This window comes from Periplaneta americana, chromosome 4 (assembly GCF_040183065.1).
Source record: "Periplaneta americana isolate PAMFEO1 chromosome 4, P.americana_PAMFEO1_priV1, whole genome shotgun sequence".
Lineage (NCBI taxonomy): Eukaryota > Metazoa > Arthropoda > Insecta > Blattodea > Blattidae > Periplaneta > Periplaneta americana.
Window position 1 is genome coordinate 104106791 of NC_091120.1, and position 23959 is coordinate 104130749.

The 23959-nt window shown below is 34.8% G+C and overlaps 1 protein-coding gene across 8 annotated transcripts in view; it reads left to right on the forward strand.

Moving 5' to 3' along the window:
* Positions 1-21236: 21236 nt before the first annotated feature.
* LOC138698100 (uncharacterized) overlaps positions 21237-23959 on the forward strand; it is a 960595-nt gene continuing 957872 nt past the window's right edge. Inside the window, exons 1-3 of one of the 8 annotated variants that reach the window (XM_069823828.1) lie at positions 21258-21393; positions 22171-22287; positions 22384-22622. In XM_069823828.1, the coding sequence (XP_069679929.1) occupies positions 22472-22622 (151 nt within the window). In that variant the 5' untranslated portion in view covers positions 21258-21393; positions 22171-22287; positions 22384-22471. The other 7 variants (XM_069823820.1, XM_069823825.1, XM_069823823.1 and 4 more) reach the window with 7 other exon arrangements.

A 23959-nucleotide genomic window follows, 5' to 3' on the forward strand; every position in this document is an offset into this window, starting at 1 on the left:
AATAATAATAATAATAATAATAATAATAATAATAATAATAATAATAATAATAATAACAATGTCATGTTCTGCGATTGTTTTTTAATCAAATATCACGTACGAATAGAGTGTAATGTTTTCTTTATCATCACTCAGCAATTTTCATTGCCGGATGTAAAATTAGCAACTTTGCATAACATTTGCACACATAGCAGAAAGCGCTTGTACAATATTTGTGTAACATAAGACATTGCGAGAACAATCGCCGGATGTTTGTATCATGCAATATTTGTGTAATATAACACGTTCCAGGTGCTTCAAAAACATGTTTTTATCATTACTCAGCAATTGCATCGTCGCCGGAAGTGATTCAGCAAGCTTGCATAATAATTGCACACTTATGCATTACACAACATATACATCCAAATTGATTTATCTGCTACAATTATTGTATTACGAAATAATAATGTCACATTCTGATGAATTTAATTTGGTAATAATGTATGGCTTAAATTAAATACACTAAACAAACCACTCAATTTTACTTCAAAATGTATTACACTGGAATAATAATAATATGAGAAGAATGTATGTGTTTAATTTACAAGTGTGCTAGATTAATTTATTTTATAAATTGGCTTAAAGTACAACCATTTACGCCATCAATAATTCCCGCATTCCAATTTCCATTTCCCATTACTATTTATCAATTCAATTACCAGTACATTAGAATCTTAATATTTTTTATCAATTACTTAACAATTGGCTTAAAGTGCAACCAGTTTCAGGACATCCATTGGACAGCTGGCCATTATTCAGCACTTGCGTCTTCACCGGATGTGAATTAACAGCTTGCATATTATTTGCATCATGCAATATTTGTGTAATATGACACGTTGCAGGTGCTTCAAAAACATGCTTTTATTATTACTCAGCAATTGCATCACCGGATGTGAGATTGCATAATATTTGCACGTGTAATCACATCATTGTGTAGATGAAATCTCAGACATGTATGAGCTTGTGTATTTCAACTATACAAACTTGTATGAACATATGTAATTCAAATTATTACGTTACGCCTCAACCTGCACTTGTGAATGACGTCACACTTTAAGTTATGCCGTGTGTATTTCAAATTATTAGCCCCCTCCCCCATTTCCAACTTCAGCCACATCCTGTTTCATTTACAAGTGTGCTAGATTAATTTTTTATACAACCATTTATGTCCCACATTCCAACACCCATTCCCCAATCAATTAAATTACCATTACATTAGAATCTTAAGAAAAAGAATGTATGTGTTTAAGTGTGATAGATTAATTCTTGGACACTCGCCGGATGTGACCTTGCATGCATAGCAGTCCGAGTGAATCAGCATAATATTTGCACACATAGCAGATGGAATTTTCAAACATGTATGAACTTGTGTCTTTCACCCGAGAACAATTGCCGGATATGAATCAGCATAATATTTCCACACATAGCAGACATTACATTGATGAGATAAACATGTATGAACTTGTCATGCCATTACATACCTGCACGTCATACTTTAACCTTGAACTCTTAGATTGCCATCTATGACGTTACACCCCTTTCCTACGTCATAATTTAAGCCCCCCACAATGAGGAGATAAACATGTATGAACTAGTCATGCCATTACATACCCGCATGACGTCACACTTTAACCTTGAAGTCTTATGACGTAATTTAAGTTACGCCCCTTTCCTACGTCATAATTTAAGCCCCCACCCCCTCCGTTACGTCATACTTTAGCCACGCCCCCTCCGTGACGCCCTACTTTGGCCACGCCCACTTCTGACGTCATACTTTGGCCGCGCCCACCTGTGACGTCACATGGAACCCCCTACCACCACCCTACCACCAGCCTACCACCAGGGGGTTCCCGTCATTTCTTATCTACTAATAAACATGTAACATATTTATGTAATAGGTTACGGGAAACAATTCACAACTTTGTAACCCTTCGTGCATATATGCCTATCTATGTTCTCCGAGTTGTTTATCTGGCCTTGTTTCAATCAGTCATTCAATACGGAATAATATAATGGTGTGGAATGACAAAGACTATCTTAACTCCATTAATATTACTACAAAAACATATAATCAAAATTTGTCTGCATAAACCACTTGATTATCCGACACAATTTATTTATTCTGAATTCCGAGTACTAAAAATTGAGCAAATATATAAACATACATTACTAACTTATTTTCACAAAAATCCAATGAATTTTATAACTAAAAAACATATACATAACACCAGAAGAAATGTCCAATCTCTTTTGGCAGAACCTAAATGCCACACTACAGCTGGATTAAGACACAGTAGGAATTATGGACCAAGACTATACAATTCAGTATTGAAAAATAATCCAGACCTAAGCAATTTTCACATTCTTAAAAATAAAGTGAAAATGTTTGTATGACATTTGATAAATTTTATTATAATTTTTTTAAGTGTTACTAGCATTATATGGTATTAATTTTTCTTGTATTTATCTGATGCATGTAACCTATAAGATAAAACATTGTAATAAATATAAATAGATCATTTTGTTAATTAATAACAGTGTATATCTCCAATAAATGATTCCTTACCATCGCCACAGATACACTTGATTGTACTTGTCACTAGAAAGTTATTGAAATTTATATTTTCCCCGCCATTCATTAAATATTTTGATATGATACCTCTTGCACAAAAGGAGAGATCTATAACTGAAACTCGATTAATATATTTCAGTATTATTTGTATTTATCCTGGTAATAATGAACAGTTTGACTCGTAGACATTTTGTTTTTACAGCATTAACTTCCCATGATTGTACGAGAAGATTCGAAGAGAACGGCAGTTACGTAGACATTCAGCTCCCCACTACTACAATTAATGCACAACACAATGTCAATACGGCGGTTGCTGTCGTCTGCGAAACAACGAACTTTTCTGTTGATTTTCGAGTTTGGCATTTTTTCCGGTTATTATATGCTTATTTAAGTTGTGCTAGTGGTTTTATATTTTATTTTATCCGTCTTAGTATTTATTTTATTACTGTAAATATTTTTGTTTTATCACTATTATTATTATTATTATTATTATTATTATTATTATTATTATTATTATTATTATTAATGAATTATTTTGTATTACAATCTTTGTATCATTTCTGTCACGATTATTTTATTATTATTATTATTATTATTATTATTGTTACTATTATTTTATATCATCAGCATTATTATTTGAACCCTGTAAAATTTATGTAGACTACTGGACTGTACCCGAGCACGAGCATATGCTCATTTCGGGTCTCTATCCAAATGTAAATTCAAATTTAAATTGTAAATAAATTTGAATTTGAATATAACTAGCCTATGTGCCTTTAGCATTAATTTAACAGATTTCGTCTTCTTTTCCATATCTGACTCACTGTCTGTAAATATGGAGAGAACACCGGAAACATAATCTGTATCGAATTCAATTTCATCGCTCTCATAGTCACTTACAGGGACGGTTGTATTCCTTCTATCTTGAAGTTTTCGTTTTACCGGACCATCATTCGTGCTAGTACCATTGATGCTGGAACAGCCTGTTTCTTTGTTTACTTGACTATAAGGTTGTTTACTTGACTATAATCTTAAATGGTGTTTTAGAATATACTGAGATACCGTATTTGCAGAAGTAAATAATCACATTGATCACATTTTATTGAAACAAATATTTCAAAATGAAATACAACTATGGTTCACAAAAAATTGTGGTACATAGTTGAGGACTGACTTCTAGCCTTGAGGTTAAACATTTTTCACCCAGAGTCCTTAACCTCTGCCAGTGTAATTATTACGTGAAAGTAAACAGTATATAGCCAGGTTTAATTGTACAAGGAATCATATACCTATAACGTAGCAGTTCTACAGAGGAGTGCTTAATAAAACAGACAATCACAAATTGAATGATTTCGTGTCTTCACACATTCAATAGAACGATGCACAATGACCTTGTTAAGCATCAATATCATTGCCACGTGTAATGGTAGATAGAAGCACCTACAGTATGGGGAACATAATTCCATCACAGTGGCGCCTTAAATGGCAAACACCGAACTCTTGGGGGACTAAGTAGTACATAATGCGTTTTGGACCATAGTTGGGTGCCTGAACCATAGTTATGGAAAATTACGATACTGTAATATCCTAGAGGGTACACCGTAAGTATGTCATTAATTTCAAGGAGTTATTCCTTGAGTTATTTACAAGAAAAGAGTTTAATACAATTTTGTTTCTTTGTACTTCCTATGAAACATTTCATAGGGGTCCGGCCATTTAATCCATGAATATTTGACACAAGGGACAATTCACCCAAAATATTTCACCCAAGAAAATTCATTGAAGAGTATTAATCCAAAGATAATTCACCTAAAATATTCCGTTTCTACTCTCATCCTAGGAACATTCACCCAACAATATTCCCACATCCATATCCATGCTAATATAGTAATATTTCTATTTTCTATACAGTTTTAAATTTCCAGTTGCTCATAAATGGTCTAATGGGCGACCAGGGAGAAATTATACAAAGTGAAAGGGATGAAATGATTTTGGTCCACAGAGGATATCTATACAACTTGCACTCAAGAAATTCTAACATAAATAAATTGTATTGGGTTTGTAGAAGAAAACCAAATAGCACGAAACGGTCTATTACTACAGTGCCGGATGCTAACGATGTACAGGTTTTGAAGGCTATTGATCACGATCATCCACCATCGCTAGAAGAAGTGGAAGCCCTAAGGCGTTGTATTAGGCTAAAGAGAGCAGCAGAGAATGAGCCTGTTTTCGGGTCCAGTGCAAATTATCCAACGTGAGCTGGAGAGTGTACCATCAGGAGTGCTTCCGTTCCTTACTTTGCGTGAGTCACTAAAAAGGAACATGAATAAAAGATGTCACAGAAAATTTCCATCAAACCCAAAGTTACTATCAGATCTTTATCCTTTACCGCAAGAATTTCGAATAACAAGTGGTGAACGGTTTTTGATATTCGATAGTTTTGATAACCATGACAATGATGATGAAGACGATTTTGATCGAATAATAATACTTGCTTCTAAATCCCACCTACGAAAGTTGTCCTGTTCTGCAACGTGGTATATAGATGGGACATTCCAAACAGTTCCAGAAATATTTACACAAATATTATAAATTTGGGACAATTTTCTTTGGTTGAACATTCTTTTAGATTAATAATTTTGGGAAAATTATCCAATGGAGACTGTTCCGAGAATGAAAATTCTCCTGGACGAAAAGTCCCTGGATGAATTGGCACCAAACCCATTTCATAGCATATTTTGGAAAATCTATAGAATTAATTCCAATATGCTCCGTCATTTTAAGAGAGGAGTGTATTATGATAATAAATTATTGAAAGAATTTTAGTTTTGTCCTTTAAATGTGCAGAAATTTGATCTAAACATATGGAAGTTATCGTTCCGCAAAGAAATTTCAAACCCTGCTTCGCTGTGACAAGACTGTAAAGCTGCCTGGACAGATACAACTCGCGTATGTAAGGAATGGGTGAGACAACGAGATCTATTATTACTTTAAAAATTAAAGTGAGAGGTAACTATCTTTAACTGGCTGAAGGAAATGCTCGTAGTACGACAAAAGAAGATTTTTTAAATCATTAATTACCTTTGTGTAATGTAAAATAAGCTTAATATTAATATAGCACAAATCTTTATTGAGTTATAATTAAATTAGTACAGACCAATTATTTAGTCCTGACAGCTCGGCGATGCGAAAGAGGGGAAGTAATAGGAGTAGTGGGGAGAGCTCCGGTATAGAGATAAGAGCTTGCGGTCGGTAAAGAAATGCAGTACGCTTAATTGTACTACAAACATACCGCTCTACCGCACGCATGACATCCGATCGCTCCGACGGCAAGCGAGAGACTAACCCAAACACCCCTTAGCGAAACTAAATGGACTCCCCTGACCCAGGCGCATATCGCCGGGGACTGTCAGGACTAAATAATCGTACTGTAGAGATACGGCATTAAAAGTGGACTGAGTTTTGGTAGCAATTCTCCTCTATGTAGGCAATGAACTTCGCAAGACTGTCCACTAGCCTCATATATTTAGGCGCCCTTGTTTACTGCACATGCGCAATGCGTTGTATCTGGAACTTAGTGAAATTAGGTGACCCAAATTTTGTTTTTGGGTCTATACGTACAATTTTAGATTTATTCTTCACATATTAAACCTACGTATTAAATGTTTGCATTAAAACTACTTAAGCTAAATAACCCAAAAATTATCACTGTAGGTAGCAAATATAGGAGAATACGAGTACAAAAATTTGATCCCGAATCTTTCACAGTTTCTGATAGAAAGGAGTATTATGTGTTCAAGTTTTTTTCATTATATTTTTCATAATAGGCTTACATATTTTTAAAAAATCAGTTGTAGTCATTAGAAATTTAAAAAAATGCATGCTTAATTTCATATACTTAGAATTGTGTATAAAACAGTTAAAAATTCTGTGCGGGCATTGGTGAGATAAGATTAAAACAGAGAGTCTAGTTGTGTTTCTCATTACTCGGACCTATGAGGTGGCGTATTTTTTCAATAGTATGAAATAAAGGTTCATATCATCGCCCAAATTTACGCACGTACTTCTAATCTTTGTCTCTCTTCGCCAGTATATTGATTAAGAATGACCAGCAACCGTTTCAGTTGTCACGAATGTTATATCTGTACTATTTTCAAACTCCTTATATTGATAATTAAATGACTTTTATCAACTTTTATTATTATTATTATTATTATTATTATTATTATTATTATAATTTTTATTATTATTATTATTATTATTATTATTATTATTATTATTATTATTATTATTATTATTATTATTATTATTCTGAATTTAGAAGATCAGTATCATTTTCCTGAAAAAAAAAAGATCTTGAATAAAACATATATAATTTTTGTAGAAAATAATGAAAAGGTTCCGTCTCAGATGTTAAAAGATTTGTGAACTCAAGTCACAACTTATTAGCAGAAATTGTAAAACTCAGATCTCTGCCTGAAGCAAAAATCGTTCATTATAACAGTGTCCATTTGAAAGATATGTAAATCTCATGGCATCTAATTAGTTCACAAAAACATAATCAGTAAATATTTTATAGCTGTTTCTTCCATGTCCCGGATATTACACACATATTTTTGTGATGGATGTTAGAGATGAGTTAATTTCCTTCGTTGTTCAAGTTTAAAATAACTGTGACATTTCTAAGTCAAAATATTCACTTGAACTATAAGATTAATTATTATTAACCGAAACCACTAAAATAAGTAGTAGAAATGATATAGTAAGAGTAAAAAGTTCCTTGATCCTGTAGCTCTGGAATTCACAGTGCAGACCCTCAAAATATTTCTTCAACAATTGCTCCTTCAAAAATATTCATTAACAGCTGATCTATCAGTAAGTGCTGCAAACTTTAGGAAATCAAAAATACCTATTACCCAGGCAAGACCACTTAGATTCAATGCCCATAAAACCTGTAAAATATTTTCCTTTTGAAAATAAAACATTAGAATATTTCAATTTAGACCGCACAGGTAAACAAAACTCAACGCACCACCTCACTCCATCTGCATTCCATTGCACTGTAACTTCACTTCGTTCTTAAGTTGTCTCGGATCCTAAGCTTGCTAATAATAAACAAACATTTCTTAAAAAATTTATTCAATGGAATTCCTAGTTTGCGCGGAATGGCTGCATATTATAAATATGTATTTATTCCCTTTAGTAAATTGATAAACAATCATTAAAAAATACGAACAATTCATTCCTATAACATTAATTAATTTCTTTTATGATTTAATTAAGTGTATCCAGCTTTTCTGACAAATCACAACTCTACTATATTTGTTATTTGTTACTTCCTATTGACCGAAGGATTATAGGCCTCTTCTAATACTGTGCAGTTCTGCTAGAAGTACGAAAGGCTTACGAAATGGAGAAATAGTGACGGAATAATGTAGATGCCTAATTTGGAAAAAAAAATGGATAATCTCAAAAAACCCAACTGCGACCTTGTCTGCCACACAAGTGTCACTATGGATTCTTCAATGAAAAATCCCACACCTGACCAGGACTCGAAACCGGACCGCCTGTTTGACAGGCTGGAGGTCTGACCACTCAGTCACCGCAGGGGCGCTGTTACTGGTACTTGCTCATCACTTCTCGAACGGCGGCGTACTAAGCGAAACCTGTTTCCAGAAGTACATATACCGTAGAACTTCTGCAACGTGAGTCAGCACATTCATGACGTAGAAAGAATAAAAAATGTGGCTTTCACACATCTTCAAAATTAAGCATACACACCACGGTTGGTTCTTAGTTGTATCTCCTCTTTTTTCGACACATAGGCCTACTCCTATAGGAATATTCGCTAAATCAAGATTTCTTCTATTTTCCACTTGCTACTGAAATACTTCACGAATTCCATGGTGTCGGGTAAGCACGAGGCCAAGATACCCGTCACTGGCAACATAGGACATCACAGTGTCTTATCCGTTACCTATAAAACGGTCGACACTGTAATTTACGTAAATAAAATAACATTTAATTAATTATTTTCCACTAAACGTCACAGGCTTGAAGCATGATCGAGTTCGGCGTAGTTCTTTAAACTTTAACAGCTGTATTTAATAATAGACCAAGTCTTACCTCTTTCTCCTTCCTACGACGCCACTGCTTTTAAAATGGACGGCACAGTGACCTAATTACTCTATTGGATCATTTGAAAACAAAACAATTACTTCTTCACACAGTAAAATACTACTGTATAAAAATATAACTTATCAAACAAATTTAATTCAATTTAACAACAATTAGCCCAGGGAATATAATTTTACTGTAAATCTGTAATTCATCCATTCCTCTGTGTATCTAATCACCAGCCTACCGTCCAAATGCTGTGCCATTCTACATATCCTATTTTGGACTGAATACTCTGACGCGTTAGATATAGAAACTAAAATACATCAATGACGTGAACAGGGCATATACTGAGTCTTCGTCTAAGATTACACGTTACTGAAAATTACAACAATTTTGGTAGACGGGATTAAAATACACGACTTTCTTTCACGGAAGCTGTAGCTACACCTTTACTGAATTATGAACCACAAATGGCCTCGATGTAGTATATAAGAAATAATGTTATTGCGTAATATGTTCTTAAATATTTTCTATATGAACGTAGTCTGTAATAGATGTAGTATATAAGAAATAATGTTATTGCGTAATATGTTCTTAAATATTTTCTATATGAACGTAGTCTGTAATAGTTCAAAACTTCTACTACCGCTACTGCTAATGTTACGCGTCTTTCACAGCTTATTCATTAGTTACTCTCAGTAAGCTGTCTTTCTGAGAAGAATTACCGGTACATCAAAAATGACGTCCTACAAAATGTACTAACAATTAATGTAAAAAAGGTTAATGGAAGTTGATGTTTTGCATGTTTAATTCAGGGGAGAATTATTTTCTCCCTCTAAATATAAATTAAGTTAATAGAAACACTAATGTATATCTGTTACATGTTGTTTGCCATAAGTCTTTCTCATAAATAATTAGGTGGCCACTCTTTAACTTCTACTCTAACTTTTAAAAAGCATTGAAATTATTAATAGATTAATCGCATACAACTAACAGCTCAATCAGCTCTGAATTTTAATAACACAAAATCAGTTTTTGTTGCTTATTTTAGTCGAGCGCATGGCATTCAAAATGGCTGTCTCTGTGGATCAGCGCTAGCGAGCTGTTCTTCTATTCAGGCGGTCCTGGATTCGTTCTTCAGTCTTTTAATGATGTATTTTGTAGTGGACAAAGTAGACTTTTTAGTTTCTATTTAACGACGCTATATCAATTACTAGGCTATTTAACTTGGATTGAATTGGTGATAGCGAGGTGGTATTTGGCGAGGTGAGGTCGAAAACTCGCCATAGAATACCTGAGATTCTCTTTACGGTTGAGGTTAACCTCGGAAAATACTCATGCAGGTAACCAGCGCAAGCAGGAATCGAAGCCACTCAGGAAGCAGCTCCAGATCAGCTGGCAAGTGCGCCAACCGCCTGAGCGACTCCGGTGACAAGCAGATGCTATAGAGAATTTTCCTGGGGAAATACCTTTAGCCTAACAACACTATCTATCTCCCTTCATGTCATGTATCACCTGATATAGGTAATAATAGCTGGAATGAAGTCTGGTGTAGGATTTAAGGGTTGGTGCTTTGGGCCCTGGGGCTTATTAAGTAACCTTTCTGGTGGAGGAACTTCACTCTATCAGGAATAATGATATACGATGACCCACTCACAGGCCGCTTATCGAACTGGTATAGTCATCGCAAGTAGGGCGCACATTGGGCCAATGTATAGTGGTCAAATGTCGCGTTGTGGTACATTTTAGTGATATGCTTACTCTGCCATAATTCTGCGATATTCTCTAAGTTTCAATTAGCTATAGAACAAGCGAAACTAATCTACCCAACAATCTTAACTGCCCGTTAGCTCAGCTGACAGAGCGTTAGCTTACGACGACCGCGGACGCGAGTTCAATTAGAAAGGCGATGGCATATCTGTATTTGTGGTGGACGAAGCCATATTCATAAGGGTTCTCCTCGTGCTTCTCTTGTTTTTTCCTCGCAATTCCACGAACATACTCCACAAATCTCCTTTCATTATCATCTCGGTCCCCAAAATAGGACACCACTCGTAATTTCTTGGCGCCCAATCAGTCATGTGCTAATGTGGATATTCCTCGCGGTTTATCCAAGAATTTGTATACAGAGTGTTTCAAAAGTGATAGTCAATGATTTACAGATAAAAAAAAAGCTCGCATAAACATTGGTCCGCAAGTTAAATGCTATTTCTTTCCACATAAGAGGTAAGACTTTCATGTGGCCTTATCATGTGCCATGGCTATATCACCATTGGGTATGAAGGGGCAAGATACGTTTTAGTCTGAGATGAATTTTCGTGTTGGTAGATTCTTATAATATGAACCATCAGCAAACAAAGCTATACTTTCCCCTCATGCACAGCTCACATGTCAGGTCTCACCTCCTCCTTATCTGTACCCGTGGAAAAATAACGCCTATTTATCGGTACATCCACTAATCTAATTCTTAATAAAACATGAATCATTAAACATATTTCTTTAAAATAACTACGTAACAAGTAAAAGAAAAAAAATATTCCCTTGCTAATTTTACTTAACTGAATTTTTAAGCGAGATAAAATCATAAAATTTACAGCTCAGATTTTCTATCTTAACACTCTGTTTAAAATGTGAAAGAATTCAAACTGGGATTTATTTTTAAATTTCTAGTGAAAAAATTTGCATTAATAAAATCCGCTACCTCCGTATAATTAACGCATGCTTGGTCCAGTGAAATTCGCTATTTCATACTTCAGAAATTGTAAGGAACATAAAAGCAGAGACGTGTAATAGAACTTACCTCTTTTTCGCATTACTGACAGAAAATTAACCATCCATGTGTCGTGGAACCTCCGTCTGCTCCAACATACTCCATTAACATATTAATTCTTGTACACTTTTCTTTAGGTACCGTCATTTCTCATAAATTTCTCAAATTTTGTACTCCATAACGTAGTACCTCGTTTATCAATATTTTTGCTGTACTGTAGTTTGAAGTCAAGTCACTGCAGGTATGTACGAACGGTCTATGTTACTTCTACAATGTTCTTTAAATAGTTGTATCGTGGACCATAGTTGTATTCCAGGACCATAGTTATGGGAAATTACGGTACTATAAAAGTAGTTAGCTTACTAATCCAGTAAGTAGGGTGAAAGAGACGGTGCTTCGAGTACCAGTACAAAACAGAAGAAGAAAGCCGCTAACCTAATGTCATTGCGTGTACAAGTATATCTCGATACATTATTGGAGAGGCGTTTCCTTACGAGCGCCCACATCTTCAAGAATACTACCTCAAGTATAGAATGATAGAAGTAACAACAATGAAATCAATGGCACGACAGCCCATGAAGAGCCAAGACCAATAATTTTAATGTTTAATTCTATAATAAGGGAAAATTATAATGTGCGCAAAATTTGTAAAAAATATATTATAATGGGATCTTCTTCCTGAGATAAGCTATTATCTAAAATATGAATTTAAAGGCACAATAAAACTTGGACAGGCGTTCTTAAATTACCTAACATGCATTTTGGATTAAGTTATTTTACTTTATAGGCATAGGAAAAAAATAGGAAAAAGGGCAATATCAGAACTTTACTTATGAGTTTACGGCATTTGTAGTCTTTATCGAGACTTCGATGAGTAGAATCATTTGTCTGCATAGCAGAAAAATTAGAGCTGGTTATTAAGAGCTGTCTAATAAATTTTATCTGGAACATTGTGAGTTAAGAACAGGTTCCCTTTACGTGTTGTACATACTGTATATTCGACACAGGACTTCTGATCTTCGTTCTGTTCCAAAGGTAGGTACGTGTCTCGAAAACAATCCATCTCCATCAGCCAGTTAAAAAATCATGAACTGCGAATATAATAGCAAGCTTGATAACCACTGGATCATCCAAGATAAAAACGCGCTACGCGCCTTAACCTTTACGTACATTGCGATCACCTAGTTTCAAGAGGACATCTTTTAAATTTTCGAGGACACTACACTGAGTGGGCCCAGTATCTCTCAGCCACAAGAGTTCGAATGTGTGGAAATGGTTGAAGCTATGGGGATATAAAACTGTCGTTAAAGTGGCCTCCAATTTCATGACGTCCATACGAAGTGTCGTAAAAATCAGGCAATTGGTCCCTTGGTCATTAAGGACTACGGAAGACATACGCACACACAGAGGGAACTGATCTATAAAATTTTCTCTTTCCATTTAGAAGGGAGGTAGACTAAAACAACCAATTCATTGAAAAATATAGCTCAGTCCAAAATATATGAAGTGGATAAATTGCTTTGGAATCCGCTGGCAGAACTCATGGGACTAAATTATTAGGCCTTAATAGTAAAGACCACGATAGTCAAGTAAGTAAATTTGACTACAGACTGTAATATTTGTCATAATAGTGCATGTGATGTAGGGGACATTTTTAAATTTATAATCGCTTATTTACACAATAAAAATACTGAGAAACAAAGAAAGAAGAGAAATAATGCTGACGCCTTAAGATATTACCACAGTGAAGCTCAATACGTAGGGAATATGCATCCATAGATAGTTGCTAACCACTAGAATCGTTACTATCGCCTCATTACACACAATGCAAAATAGTACCCGGCACAGTCTATTGTTCCTAGTACCCTCACAACTCAAGCTTCCTGACTGTATATACTAGACTGTGATACAATAGCCATTCGATGATAATTTATGACTGAAGATTAATTATAAATCTCTACAGTTTGTAAATTAAAGAGAAATTTGTAGTACAAGAATAAAGATACTCTGTCCTCTCGTAGGATACAGTTTTTAAATTGTTAGGGAACGAAGATAAACTGAAATAATTGTCAATTAATTATCATCACTGCTTGTTATAGAAAAATGTAATACATATACATGTCGTATGCCTGATGTAATCGAATCGATTATTTCAACTGAAGAAGAGTCAACTCTAAAAAAGTGAAAAGTCGAAACAAACTTAATCCCTAAACGAAATTGTTCTTCATGGTAATAATGAAAGTGATAATCATCTTTAGACTATACATTTGATTAAACGATTTTGAAATGAAATATTTTTATTTTACTTTAGTCAGCTATTATTGCAAATGAGAATATTTAATAATCATGATATTTGTTAACGTGTATACTATTTGTTATAGGCCATCGTGTCGGCCTCGGAAGCGTAGTCGGTATAGCGCTGGCCTTCTATTTTCGAGGTTGCGGGTTCGACCCCGGCCCAAGTCGATGGCATTTAAGTGTGTTTAAATGCGACAGGCTCATGTCAGTAGATTTACTGGCATGTAAAAGAACTCCTACGTGACAAAATTCCGGCAAACCGACGACGCTGATATAGCCTCTGCAGTTGCGAGCGTCGTTAAATAAATTACAATTTTTTTTAGGACATCGCTATCTTCTGATACCTACTGTCCATTACTCAGGAGAAGACGAGCGGAAAGAATGTGACCTTCTTGACTATCGCTGTTGATTATTATAAACATCGCTCAGATAAGCATCCCAGTAGCCAGGTTATTACTCGTACAGGAAACATGAGTAACAATGCGTATGAAAATTAAAGCTAAGTTGAACAGAAGGAGACCTAATGTTTCTGCTTACTGCAGTACAAATATTGCACGTGTTGTCTTACGTTATCTGTTCACATCCCTTCCTCCTCAGTCCGCTCTCGTCTTCTCCTGAGTCGCCGACAGTACTTGCTCATAAAGAGAAGAAGAAAGTGAGCTGAAAGCATTTCCTCCCTCACTACGCTTCCATTTGAAGCTAGCAAGCTCACTACCCCAATCATAAGGTTCTTACTCTGAGTTACTGCGCACGCATTCATTTCATTTCACGAGATAAAGAATGAACTATACATCGCTCATCACCACAACTCCCATCATCATTATAATCTTCTACACACGCATCCTCGTAACATTTTTTTATTTTTGGGATGTAAAAAACTTATTTTTCCACCGTTTATTATTTCGACCTACATTTAATTTTCTCATCTTCAAGTTTCAATCAACCATTATTTGAAATGGAAATAAAATTCCAACTTCAGTGCTGTGACTTAAGTTGGGTTTGTTTTGTAGCCGGACATTCTACCACTCTAAACACAAAATATTCTTTGATGTGAAATTTCTATATTCGACCTACAAACTGGGAAAATGTGTAACATTTTTGTATAAGATGAAGATCGATGAAGTTCCTAAAGTCAGCCATTAGATGTGAAGTTTAAAATTTATAATTATTCAAAAGTCAGCATTTCTTTGTTACGAAAGCGAAATAATTGCGTACCAAAAAGAGCTGAAAAGAACGTTTTAAGTAGTGTAGACAACACAAAAAGGAACTACAATTTTGCAGTATGTAGTATCTATAAATAATAATGCATTTGAATAATTTCAAAGGAAAAGTTGTTCCGGGGTCGAGTATCGAACCCGGGATGTAACCGACATCATCTCAATTTTTCCATTTATACCCACATACCTCAAGTGGGCTGACAAGACGCCAATGCCCAACACTGAGAGCACACAAAGTCTGTGTGACTTGAATTGTGGTTTTCGAACAGTGACGTTCCACTAAAGGTCCCGGGTCCGATACCCAGCCCTGAAATAATTTTTCCCTTGAAATTATTCAAGTCAGATTTACAGGGAGCTATACCTGAAAGCCAGATTTAAATAAAGCACTTATGTAAAGCGTGAATAGCCTATGCTAGATATAAAAATGAATGCTAGAGAAAGACAATGTTACAAAGACGATAGACTATATTATTTTAATAAATATTTTATTAACAGTAAGTTTGGTTACATTTAAAATACATGTAACAGACTGTGGTATCAATAAGACCTAAAACCCGTAAATAAAACGTTTCACGAAATTCAAGAGATTTAATAAATTCTATCACCTTTTTTTTTATTTATGGATATTAACATGAGATATATTTTAATTTTAGATGGGTGAAAATTACATTTTACTCGAAGATGTAGTGCTTGCCGTTTTACTACTGTTTGTGAAGAGAACTTCCCATCCCATTTTTGTTCATCTAAAAATGAAGATAAAACAAATCTCCGAAATTACGAGCGATTAAACTCAAAGATGGTTCCGTCTAATAACTTATCAAATGGATGACGAGTTAATGACCCATTACATTATGTTGAATTTAATCGCTCGTAATATCTATTTGACTTGTCTGAAAACATAAATATGAAAATGAAAATTATATTCTTCGAAAGTTAATACGTTTTATAGTCTTTTCTCCTTTCTCCTTCCATTGTTTTGAAACAATTTTCTTTTTCCAAATAGCAAGTAGGTACAAGCACAGTCTAGTAGCTATATACAGTCACGAAGCTCAATACTTAATAAATATGGACCCATAGATAGTTGCTAACCACCAGGATCGCTACTAATTTATATTATATTTTATAAACTCACCTTCCTGGATCTTTCGGAAGAAGGATAACCCTGACCTTTTTTTCTTACAATTTATAGCACTACAAACGTCTCCTTGTCCCATATTATTATTCACATTATTGTATTTTAGTCAATTACAGTTATTACAACCGATAACGAACATTTCAAGTTTACACAACTTTTCACAACAGTGCGAAGTACGGCACAGTCAATGCCTTTTCGATCTAGACCAGGCCGTAATGTATGTTCGGGTTTTCAGTGTATGGAGCTCAGTGAAATATTATATTATAACTTTATTACGTATTTACTCTGTCACACGTTAAAAGTGTTAAAATTGTTAAAAAGGTATTTACCTTCGACAGTGTCTTGGTTCAAGAGACACTGAAGACGACGACAAATAGCGTCGAAACGGGCCGTCTGTCGAAGGTAAATACCTTTTTAACAATTTTAACACTTTTAACGTGTGACAGAGTAAATTTTATGTTTTTAACAAAGTGTTAACGAGAACTTTAATCAATGTTTATTACGTATTATTGCTAAGTTTTATTTAGTGCAATGTGTCCGTAAGTTCCGTTTACTTCTTGTTATTTTAATGTGAAGAGAATTTTACATTTTAACATTAATCTGTTCGCATCAACATTCTAAGTTTAGAATGGAAGCTATTTTTGAGGTTTAATAAAAAAATATATATATGAATTAAATATAGTAAACATAACCTATAATTTCCATGTGACATAACATATATATATGTAATGGCAGGGTATTGGAGACCAATAAAAAGTAGACAGAAAGGGGCAACTGGTACAGTAAACATAACCTATAATTTCAACATATCTAAATATCCGTGCGGTGCAACTGAAAATTGTTGAATTGTGCTAAATGAATGTACAAGAACTTCGCAATATTTAATCGAAATAAAGGCAGGTATTACACATACGAACAACGTAATTTTCACACCAAAAATAATATTACGCCTTAATTCGCAAGTGAATTATGTCTGAAGTGTCTCATAATCATTATTTTAAATTTTATTAATGCAATTACACTACATTTTAGAGAAATATATGTTACTCTTTATGCATTCCAACTAATTCATATGGTTGAAACGCCGCCCTCCGTGATCGGGTTAAGCGAGTCGCATGGTCTGCCTTACGGCCTGTATTAGATCACGATGGCAGTGGCACTGTCTATTGTTCCTAGTACTCACATCGCTCCAAGCGGCTAGCAACTATCGCGAGAAATACAAAAAATCATTTCAAGCTTCGTGACTGTTTATAACTAGACTGTGGTGCAAGCTTATAAATTTCACTGGATGATGTGTTTATACCAGGCATGACAAAACCCTGCACATTGTGCAGTCGTGCAGTAGTCTCTGTGCGATGTCACTTTCTATTCCCCTACTTGGAGGGAGTGAATCGCCTTGGAGGGGAACGCGACCGGGCTATACAGACCTGCAACAGCATATCAGCTTTTGTTTCAGTAACTCAGTTTCAGTACGGTTACTGATTTGGCTGTCTGTGAATGAGTGAGTTCACAGATAACGAAGAAGGGAAATTATGAATCATATAACATAATATTGTTATAATGTTTACCTCAGCCAACAATAATTATTTTAAAATGAAAGGTTTTGATCAGCCCATGTCGAGGTAATAGTGTTGTGACAGTTTAGATCAGATTAGTAAAGTTAATCATTACTCCCACGGCAAAACGAACTTGACATTGGCGTTGTTTTAGAGCCTGTACTAACATAGCCATCAAAGATTAGACGACTTACGACTTCATTTCATAAGCTGGTAAGTGATGAGAATATTGTGAGGAATACATTAAGGCTCTTGAGGTTGTAAGGAGCGAAGAAAGCAACTATTTGCAAGGCGGAAAATTTTTCTGGAAAAATATATAATGGCAAATTTTCCGCCTCACGTCACTATATTATGCTAATATACTTACATTAATAAATCTTTAAACCTGACATAAATAGAATATCGTCGCTTCATAGCTTGTGAATTACACTTTTAATTTCTTTCAGTAATGCTTCCAACTTGTCGATACTTGCTCTCAACGTTTTCTAAATAAACTATATGTGAATTTAAGTTCTAAGCTTAATTTATATCGTTTATTAATATTAATGTTAATTTATATTGACATACAGGAAGGAAATTATTTCAGTGTAAAATCTTCACAATGTCCTACTGCATGTAATTAATTGGGAGTAGGCCTATATTGTCTTTAACATTTGTGTACCAATGGTCCCAATACATAATAATGCTTGACTAACAATGAAAGAATAGGGTCTATTATTTAAAATAATTAGCACCTACTACGTAAAATGAAATACTGTGTTCGTTTTTTGTTGTTTCGAAATTGCTGCAATATTATTTTTATTCAAATACTATATAAAAATCATTTTAATAAATTATGCTTTACAAACCACTACTTTGTCAAGTATAACTGAGTAAGCCTAAAGTTTTTTGTATTGCATTTGTCAAATATAGACACTGATAATAACTATGTTTTTTTCCTTCTGATAAGTGTATTTATAATGTCCAACCCTAGAAGCGCAGAATAGATTATTGTACACCCTCCAGCTAAGAAGTGGTAAGAGCAATCCTTGAATGATGCAGTCCGCACAGACCGGCGATCCGCGCACATAACTGCACATTCAGAGTCTGATTTCTGACATGCCTGGTTTATACCCTCTTGTATTAATTTTGCTGGAATTTCATAGATATCTGGAGACTTGTACTTTTAAAGCTTTTCTATCGCAATTTCGACTTCAGAAAGTTCGGGTACAAATGGTTCAGTAGTTTGTATTTGAATATCGTTCCGATCCTTTCTATTTGGCTTATGTACAGATCACTGAGCATGCGCACTATGTTATAACTGGAACTTGTAAATTCAAGTGGCCCAAATTTTGTTTCTGCTTCTGTACATTTAATAGTTCCCCAGAATAGTTTTTCCATCTGTTCAGGATGAAATTAGAGTCTGCAAGCAAGTCATCATTCTCATCCTTGATCGTGTTTACCCTTGACTTATGTACTGTATTATCCTTTCTTAAATTTCTTTATGCTCTCTCTAATGTTTTTATCCTTACTATTTGTTTGTACCTCATTCAGGTTTTCCTCCAAGTAATCTATCTTTTTGTTCCTAAGTATACGACTTGTTTCCCGTCTTTCAATGAAATAATTATCTCAGTCTTTCACTATATCGAAATTAATTTAATTCTTGTACCATTAACTAAACATTTCTTGAAAATGTTGTGCGTCACTTCGTAAAACTACGTATCCAATGACACTGGCTTCAAATAACTAAAATTCCTCTTGTAATTTATTATTTCAACATATTTCCTCATTGAGTAAAAATACTGTTTTGGTAATTAATGGAACAAAGAATAAGCTAGTTCCGAAAATGTACCTTTTTATTTAAGCAGAAAATATCCAAGGAGTTTTAATTCGAAAGTTTTTCTTTTTCACACTTCATGATGTGCCGATCGCTCAGGGAAAGTCGTTCAGCTCAGTTAATTTTAATGGTTATTACACTCTTTTATTTTTCTTAGTGATTCAGTTAAATGCTGTGTCGTCTGGTGAAGTTCACTGATGTAGGAGACCAGTTATGAAGAATTAAGAAGTCAAATAAAAATGCTGGAATGGTCAAACCATGCATTAAATAAGTAGCCTACAGTATAGCATCTCACAATCAGTAATGAAATTTGAATCCCATAGGGGATTCAAGGCCAAAGTTATCTCATAAGCGTAGCTGTTCGTACTGATTATAAAGAATTTTAACAATATTTTCTAGAGCAACTGGATACGGACTGAATGGTCCCGGTTTCAATCCATAACTGTGACGCTAATTTTCTTGTTTCCAAATTTCACAACAATCCGGGGTCCACTCAGGCTCCTGTCAAATTGATTACCAGATCTTTTCCGGGGGTTTTAAAGTCAATCAGAGCTTTATGTCAAACACATCACCTCATTTTAGAGCCGAAGTAATAATATCATGGAACGCTATCCCCATGCGCCTTCATAACAGATAAAAGAGATATGAAGAGTTCGCGGGAAAAACTATGAATGCCACATTTATGTTAAGGATTAGTTAATGATCTAATTGAGTCTATAACTGCAAGATGTAGTGCTGTTTCTATAGAAAATAAAGGAAAGGATTACTGTATTCGTGGTGATAATTCTCCTTTTTACCATTTTTCATAAGAACAACACTAAATTTCGTAGTGGTCCATGAATTAGATAATGACATCAACCTTAATAAAACTGTGACATTCATCGTTTTTCCCGCGAACTCTTCATATGTTTACCTCTCAAATTAATATTTTCACTTACTGTATTTATATCAGCAACACAACACTTAAAATAATTTAATACTTAAAATTATTAACTGATGCCATATGTAGGTTGCATTGTAAGCTTCGTGATCTACAAAGATGTACATAATTAGACATTAACCCAGTTTAGTAGCATTGGAAGCGTGTAGTGTATGTATGTTTCATTCCTTTTAGTGGCTAGAGTTCACGGAGTGAAATAACAATGCCTTATGATTCTAACTTAGTATGAAAAAATGTATTTATTTTGTGATTTATCTGTCCAATGTTTTTCATACTTCTCTCTGAATCTAGCGTGAACTACTTTCGTTCTTGATTTATGGAGGATTCTATGCTTTCTGCATAAATTAAGGTCTTACTACTGTATATATAGAAATGTTATTCAAATTCCTTGTATTCAAACTAGAAGACATTTTACTGTTTGTGCACACGCTACACCTCGTTTATTCGTGGCGTAAGACCAAGAATCGTCTATGTATCAACGTATCAGCATGCGGAGCGAACTAGGATGAGTGAAGTTACATCTAAACAAAAACAAATTCAGTATTCGGTGTATTATTTATGTGACGGCTTGTTAGAATAGCTGAAAAATAATAGTATGCTGCATTTGGAACTAATCCAAATGGTTAAGAGTACTCTTCTTTTATTTTAAACATCCGAAGCACCCCAATGTGTCCTTCAACCTGTATAGCAAGTAACAGTGTGACGTATAGTACGCCGGCCTCGTGGTGTGATGCCAACACGGGTCTCCGGCCGGTCTTCCGTACTGCTACATCTATACTGGCTTAGTAGTTGTAAATAGTAGTTAGTTGGGTTGGAGTCTTCGAGGCCGCCAGATGTATGCCGGGGAGGGAGGTAGTGACGAGCATAAGGTACCCCAGTGTCGTGTGAGGCCGCGCGTCAGTGATATGTGATCCCAGAAACACGAGTGAGGTATATAACAAGAGCACTGCAACCAATAGAAAATAAGTGGTCATTGTAAGGTGGTTTGAATAATTAGGGCAATGCTTACATAATACCTATAAATTGAAAATCGCCAAAATATTAAAGAAAGCAGTACTGCAATAATATTTATTATCAAAAAAATATTTTAAGATATATAGAAATATAGTTCCTATGCGTCTTAGATTTTTCTTTCTGTTAGCCAAAATCTAAACTCACAATAAATTTTTAATAATTTTTTTATTAGTATGCCAATTGTAATAGGGTTTAGTAATGGATACAAGCCAATTCTGTATGTTTCATTTTTATAGTTTTTACTAGTGTTACATATCAGTGGGAAACCAAAATTATTAGCAGCGTTCTACCCTCCCTATAACTTGTTTTCAAAAGGAAACTTAAATTGCTATAAACATAGAAGGTCAGTTTAGTCAAGTTTCCATATATACATGGCCTGGACACATTATTGCAACGTTTAATATACCCCATACTTTGTATTTCTGCAATATTTCGCTACAGCTTCCATATTTCTCTAACATGGAGCTGTGTTGGCTTGTAAGCGATTCCAAGAAATTCAATCAGCAGAGTGGATGTTAGTGGTACGTGTGTCACCGCCACAGTCCTCGTCATATTGCTGTTCTTATAATTGCGTGTGGTTTTGCAGTAAATATACGTGCATTGCAGTGTACTAGATAGGGTGATTCATACCACCATCGACTATGGGGAGGGGATTAAAAATTTCTTCGTTTTTGTTTTATATTTGTCGCATAGAGAAATTATGTCCGGTATAAAAGTAAGGTTATGTGCGTTCTTATTCGTTTTCGTTACGTCTCCGCTCGCGAGAGACGCCTGGTGATGTAATATCGCTATCCTTTTGTAATAGTTTGTGTAAGTGGAAAGCATTTACTTTTTATTTCTTAATTGTTATGTGTTTTAATGAGGCTGTTGAGAGCAGCATTGTTATTTGGCGACGCCTCTCGACAGAAGCAACGCGCTGTGAAGTGAGTGAAGCTTGGAAGTGTAGTGGCAGCAGTTATAGTGGTGTTTCTTCGGGCTGGTTGTGCCATGAGACATGACACCAACGACGAATCCGATGATGACGACGATGACGACGAAAACGACGACGACGGTAATGGCAGCAAAGGAATTGCTTGGCTTCTGCGAGATTCCTCGTCTTTGGTCCATGCTGTTTCTCATTGTAGTCATCAATCCAGTATTTAGTGGTAAGTAAGCGAAATTAATTGTCTTATATTTAGACATTAGAGAAAACAAATATAATAAAATCTGAGCAATAACTACGCAATTTTTTAGAAAGTTAAATTTAAATATCCTATTTTAATCGAATTGCATCCGTTGAAAAGTTTCGCTTGGCTCTTCATCCTATTACACGAACGCTTATGTACTGTAAAATAATTTACTAATCTCGTTTCTTGAAGATATTATTAAATTTCACAGTATATTTGAATGATCAAATATACAGTAGATGAGCATGAAAACGTAAAATATTAATGGAAAAAATTACGTCTATGCCAGTCCATAGGATAAAAGTAAAGCATAACTATCTTAATGCGCATGCGTGACTGTGGTTTGAGATTGGTTTTCACTTCATCCGCAAATTTTTCTGACCGTCAAGAAATGATTTTATGGCGGTTTGATTTGCTTCAAGAACGCCTGACTTTAATTAGCAAGTAGACTGAGTTTGATGTTATCGCTGCACGAACAGCAAAGTCGATCTGCGCATGCTCTTGACGATTGGAAACAAACCGTGAGGTGCATCTACACGGTTCAACTTTTCTTTCAACTTTATATATTCAAGCAATGCATGCAAGAGTGAACGAAACGCATTCAATTGTGCATGCTTTTTTACGCTAAAAATGGGAGCGCATGCGGCAATTGTGGGTATCTTGTGCGTATTTCTTTCAACTGCAGCATATAGCGAGAAGCTGATTATTCTAGGTGGCCTTGAATAAAATGAAAATTGTTTTGTTTGGTGATGGCGGACCTTTAAGCTGAAAATTGCGGCAAGTGCGATTAGCTTTATCGAAGATTATCGCAAATACGAGTACTATGAGGTGTTCAACCACAATTTTGCGAATCAAGTACGCCTTAGTATCGGATTGATATTTGATATTTATTAATTAATATATATATTCGTAGTGAAGATGACGTTCAGCACGGTGCACCCTGTAGGCACAAAATCTGCATACATCTTAATTGAACGTTCGTTTTCAACTTGATTCTTTCAATATTATTCTCAGATTGCATCCGTAAATTCATGGAAAATTGAACATGATTACATAACATAATTTCAATAGATCGCCATTGAAACTTAGAAAATGAACGAAGTATATGTTGAAGTAAATACTTATCTTATTTTTATAATAAAACATTTGTGATAGGTACAGGCATATTTGTTTTCCCGAAAGTAGAATAAGTCCATCTTATTAATGGGTTTCACTTAAATAGTGACAGACGAGGTCCAAATATCTTAGGTAGAGATAAATTTCGAGTCAACTCTTTGATACACGTTACTTTTATTACACTAAATATGTTATACGTA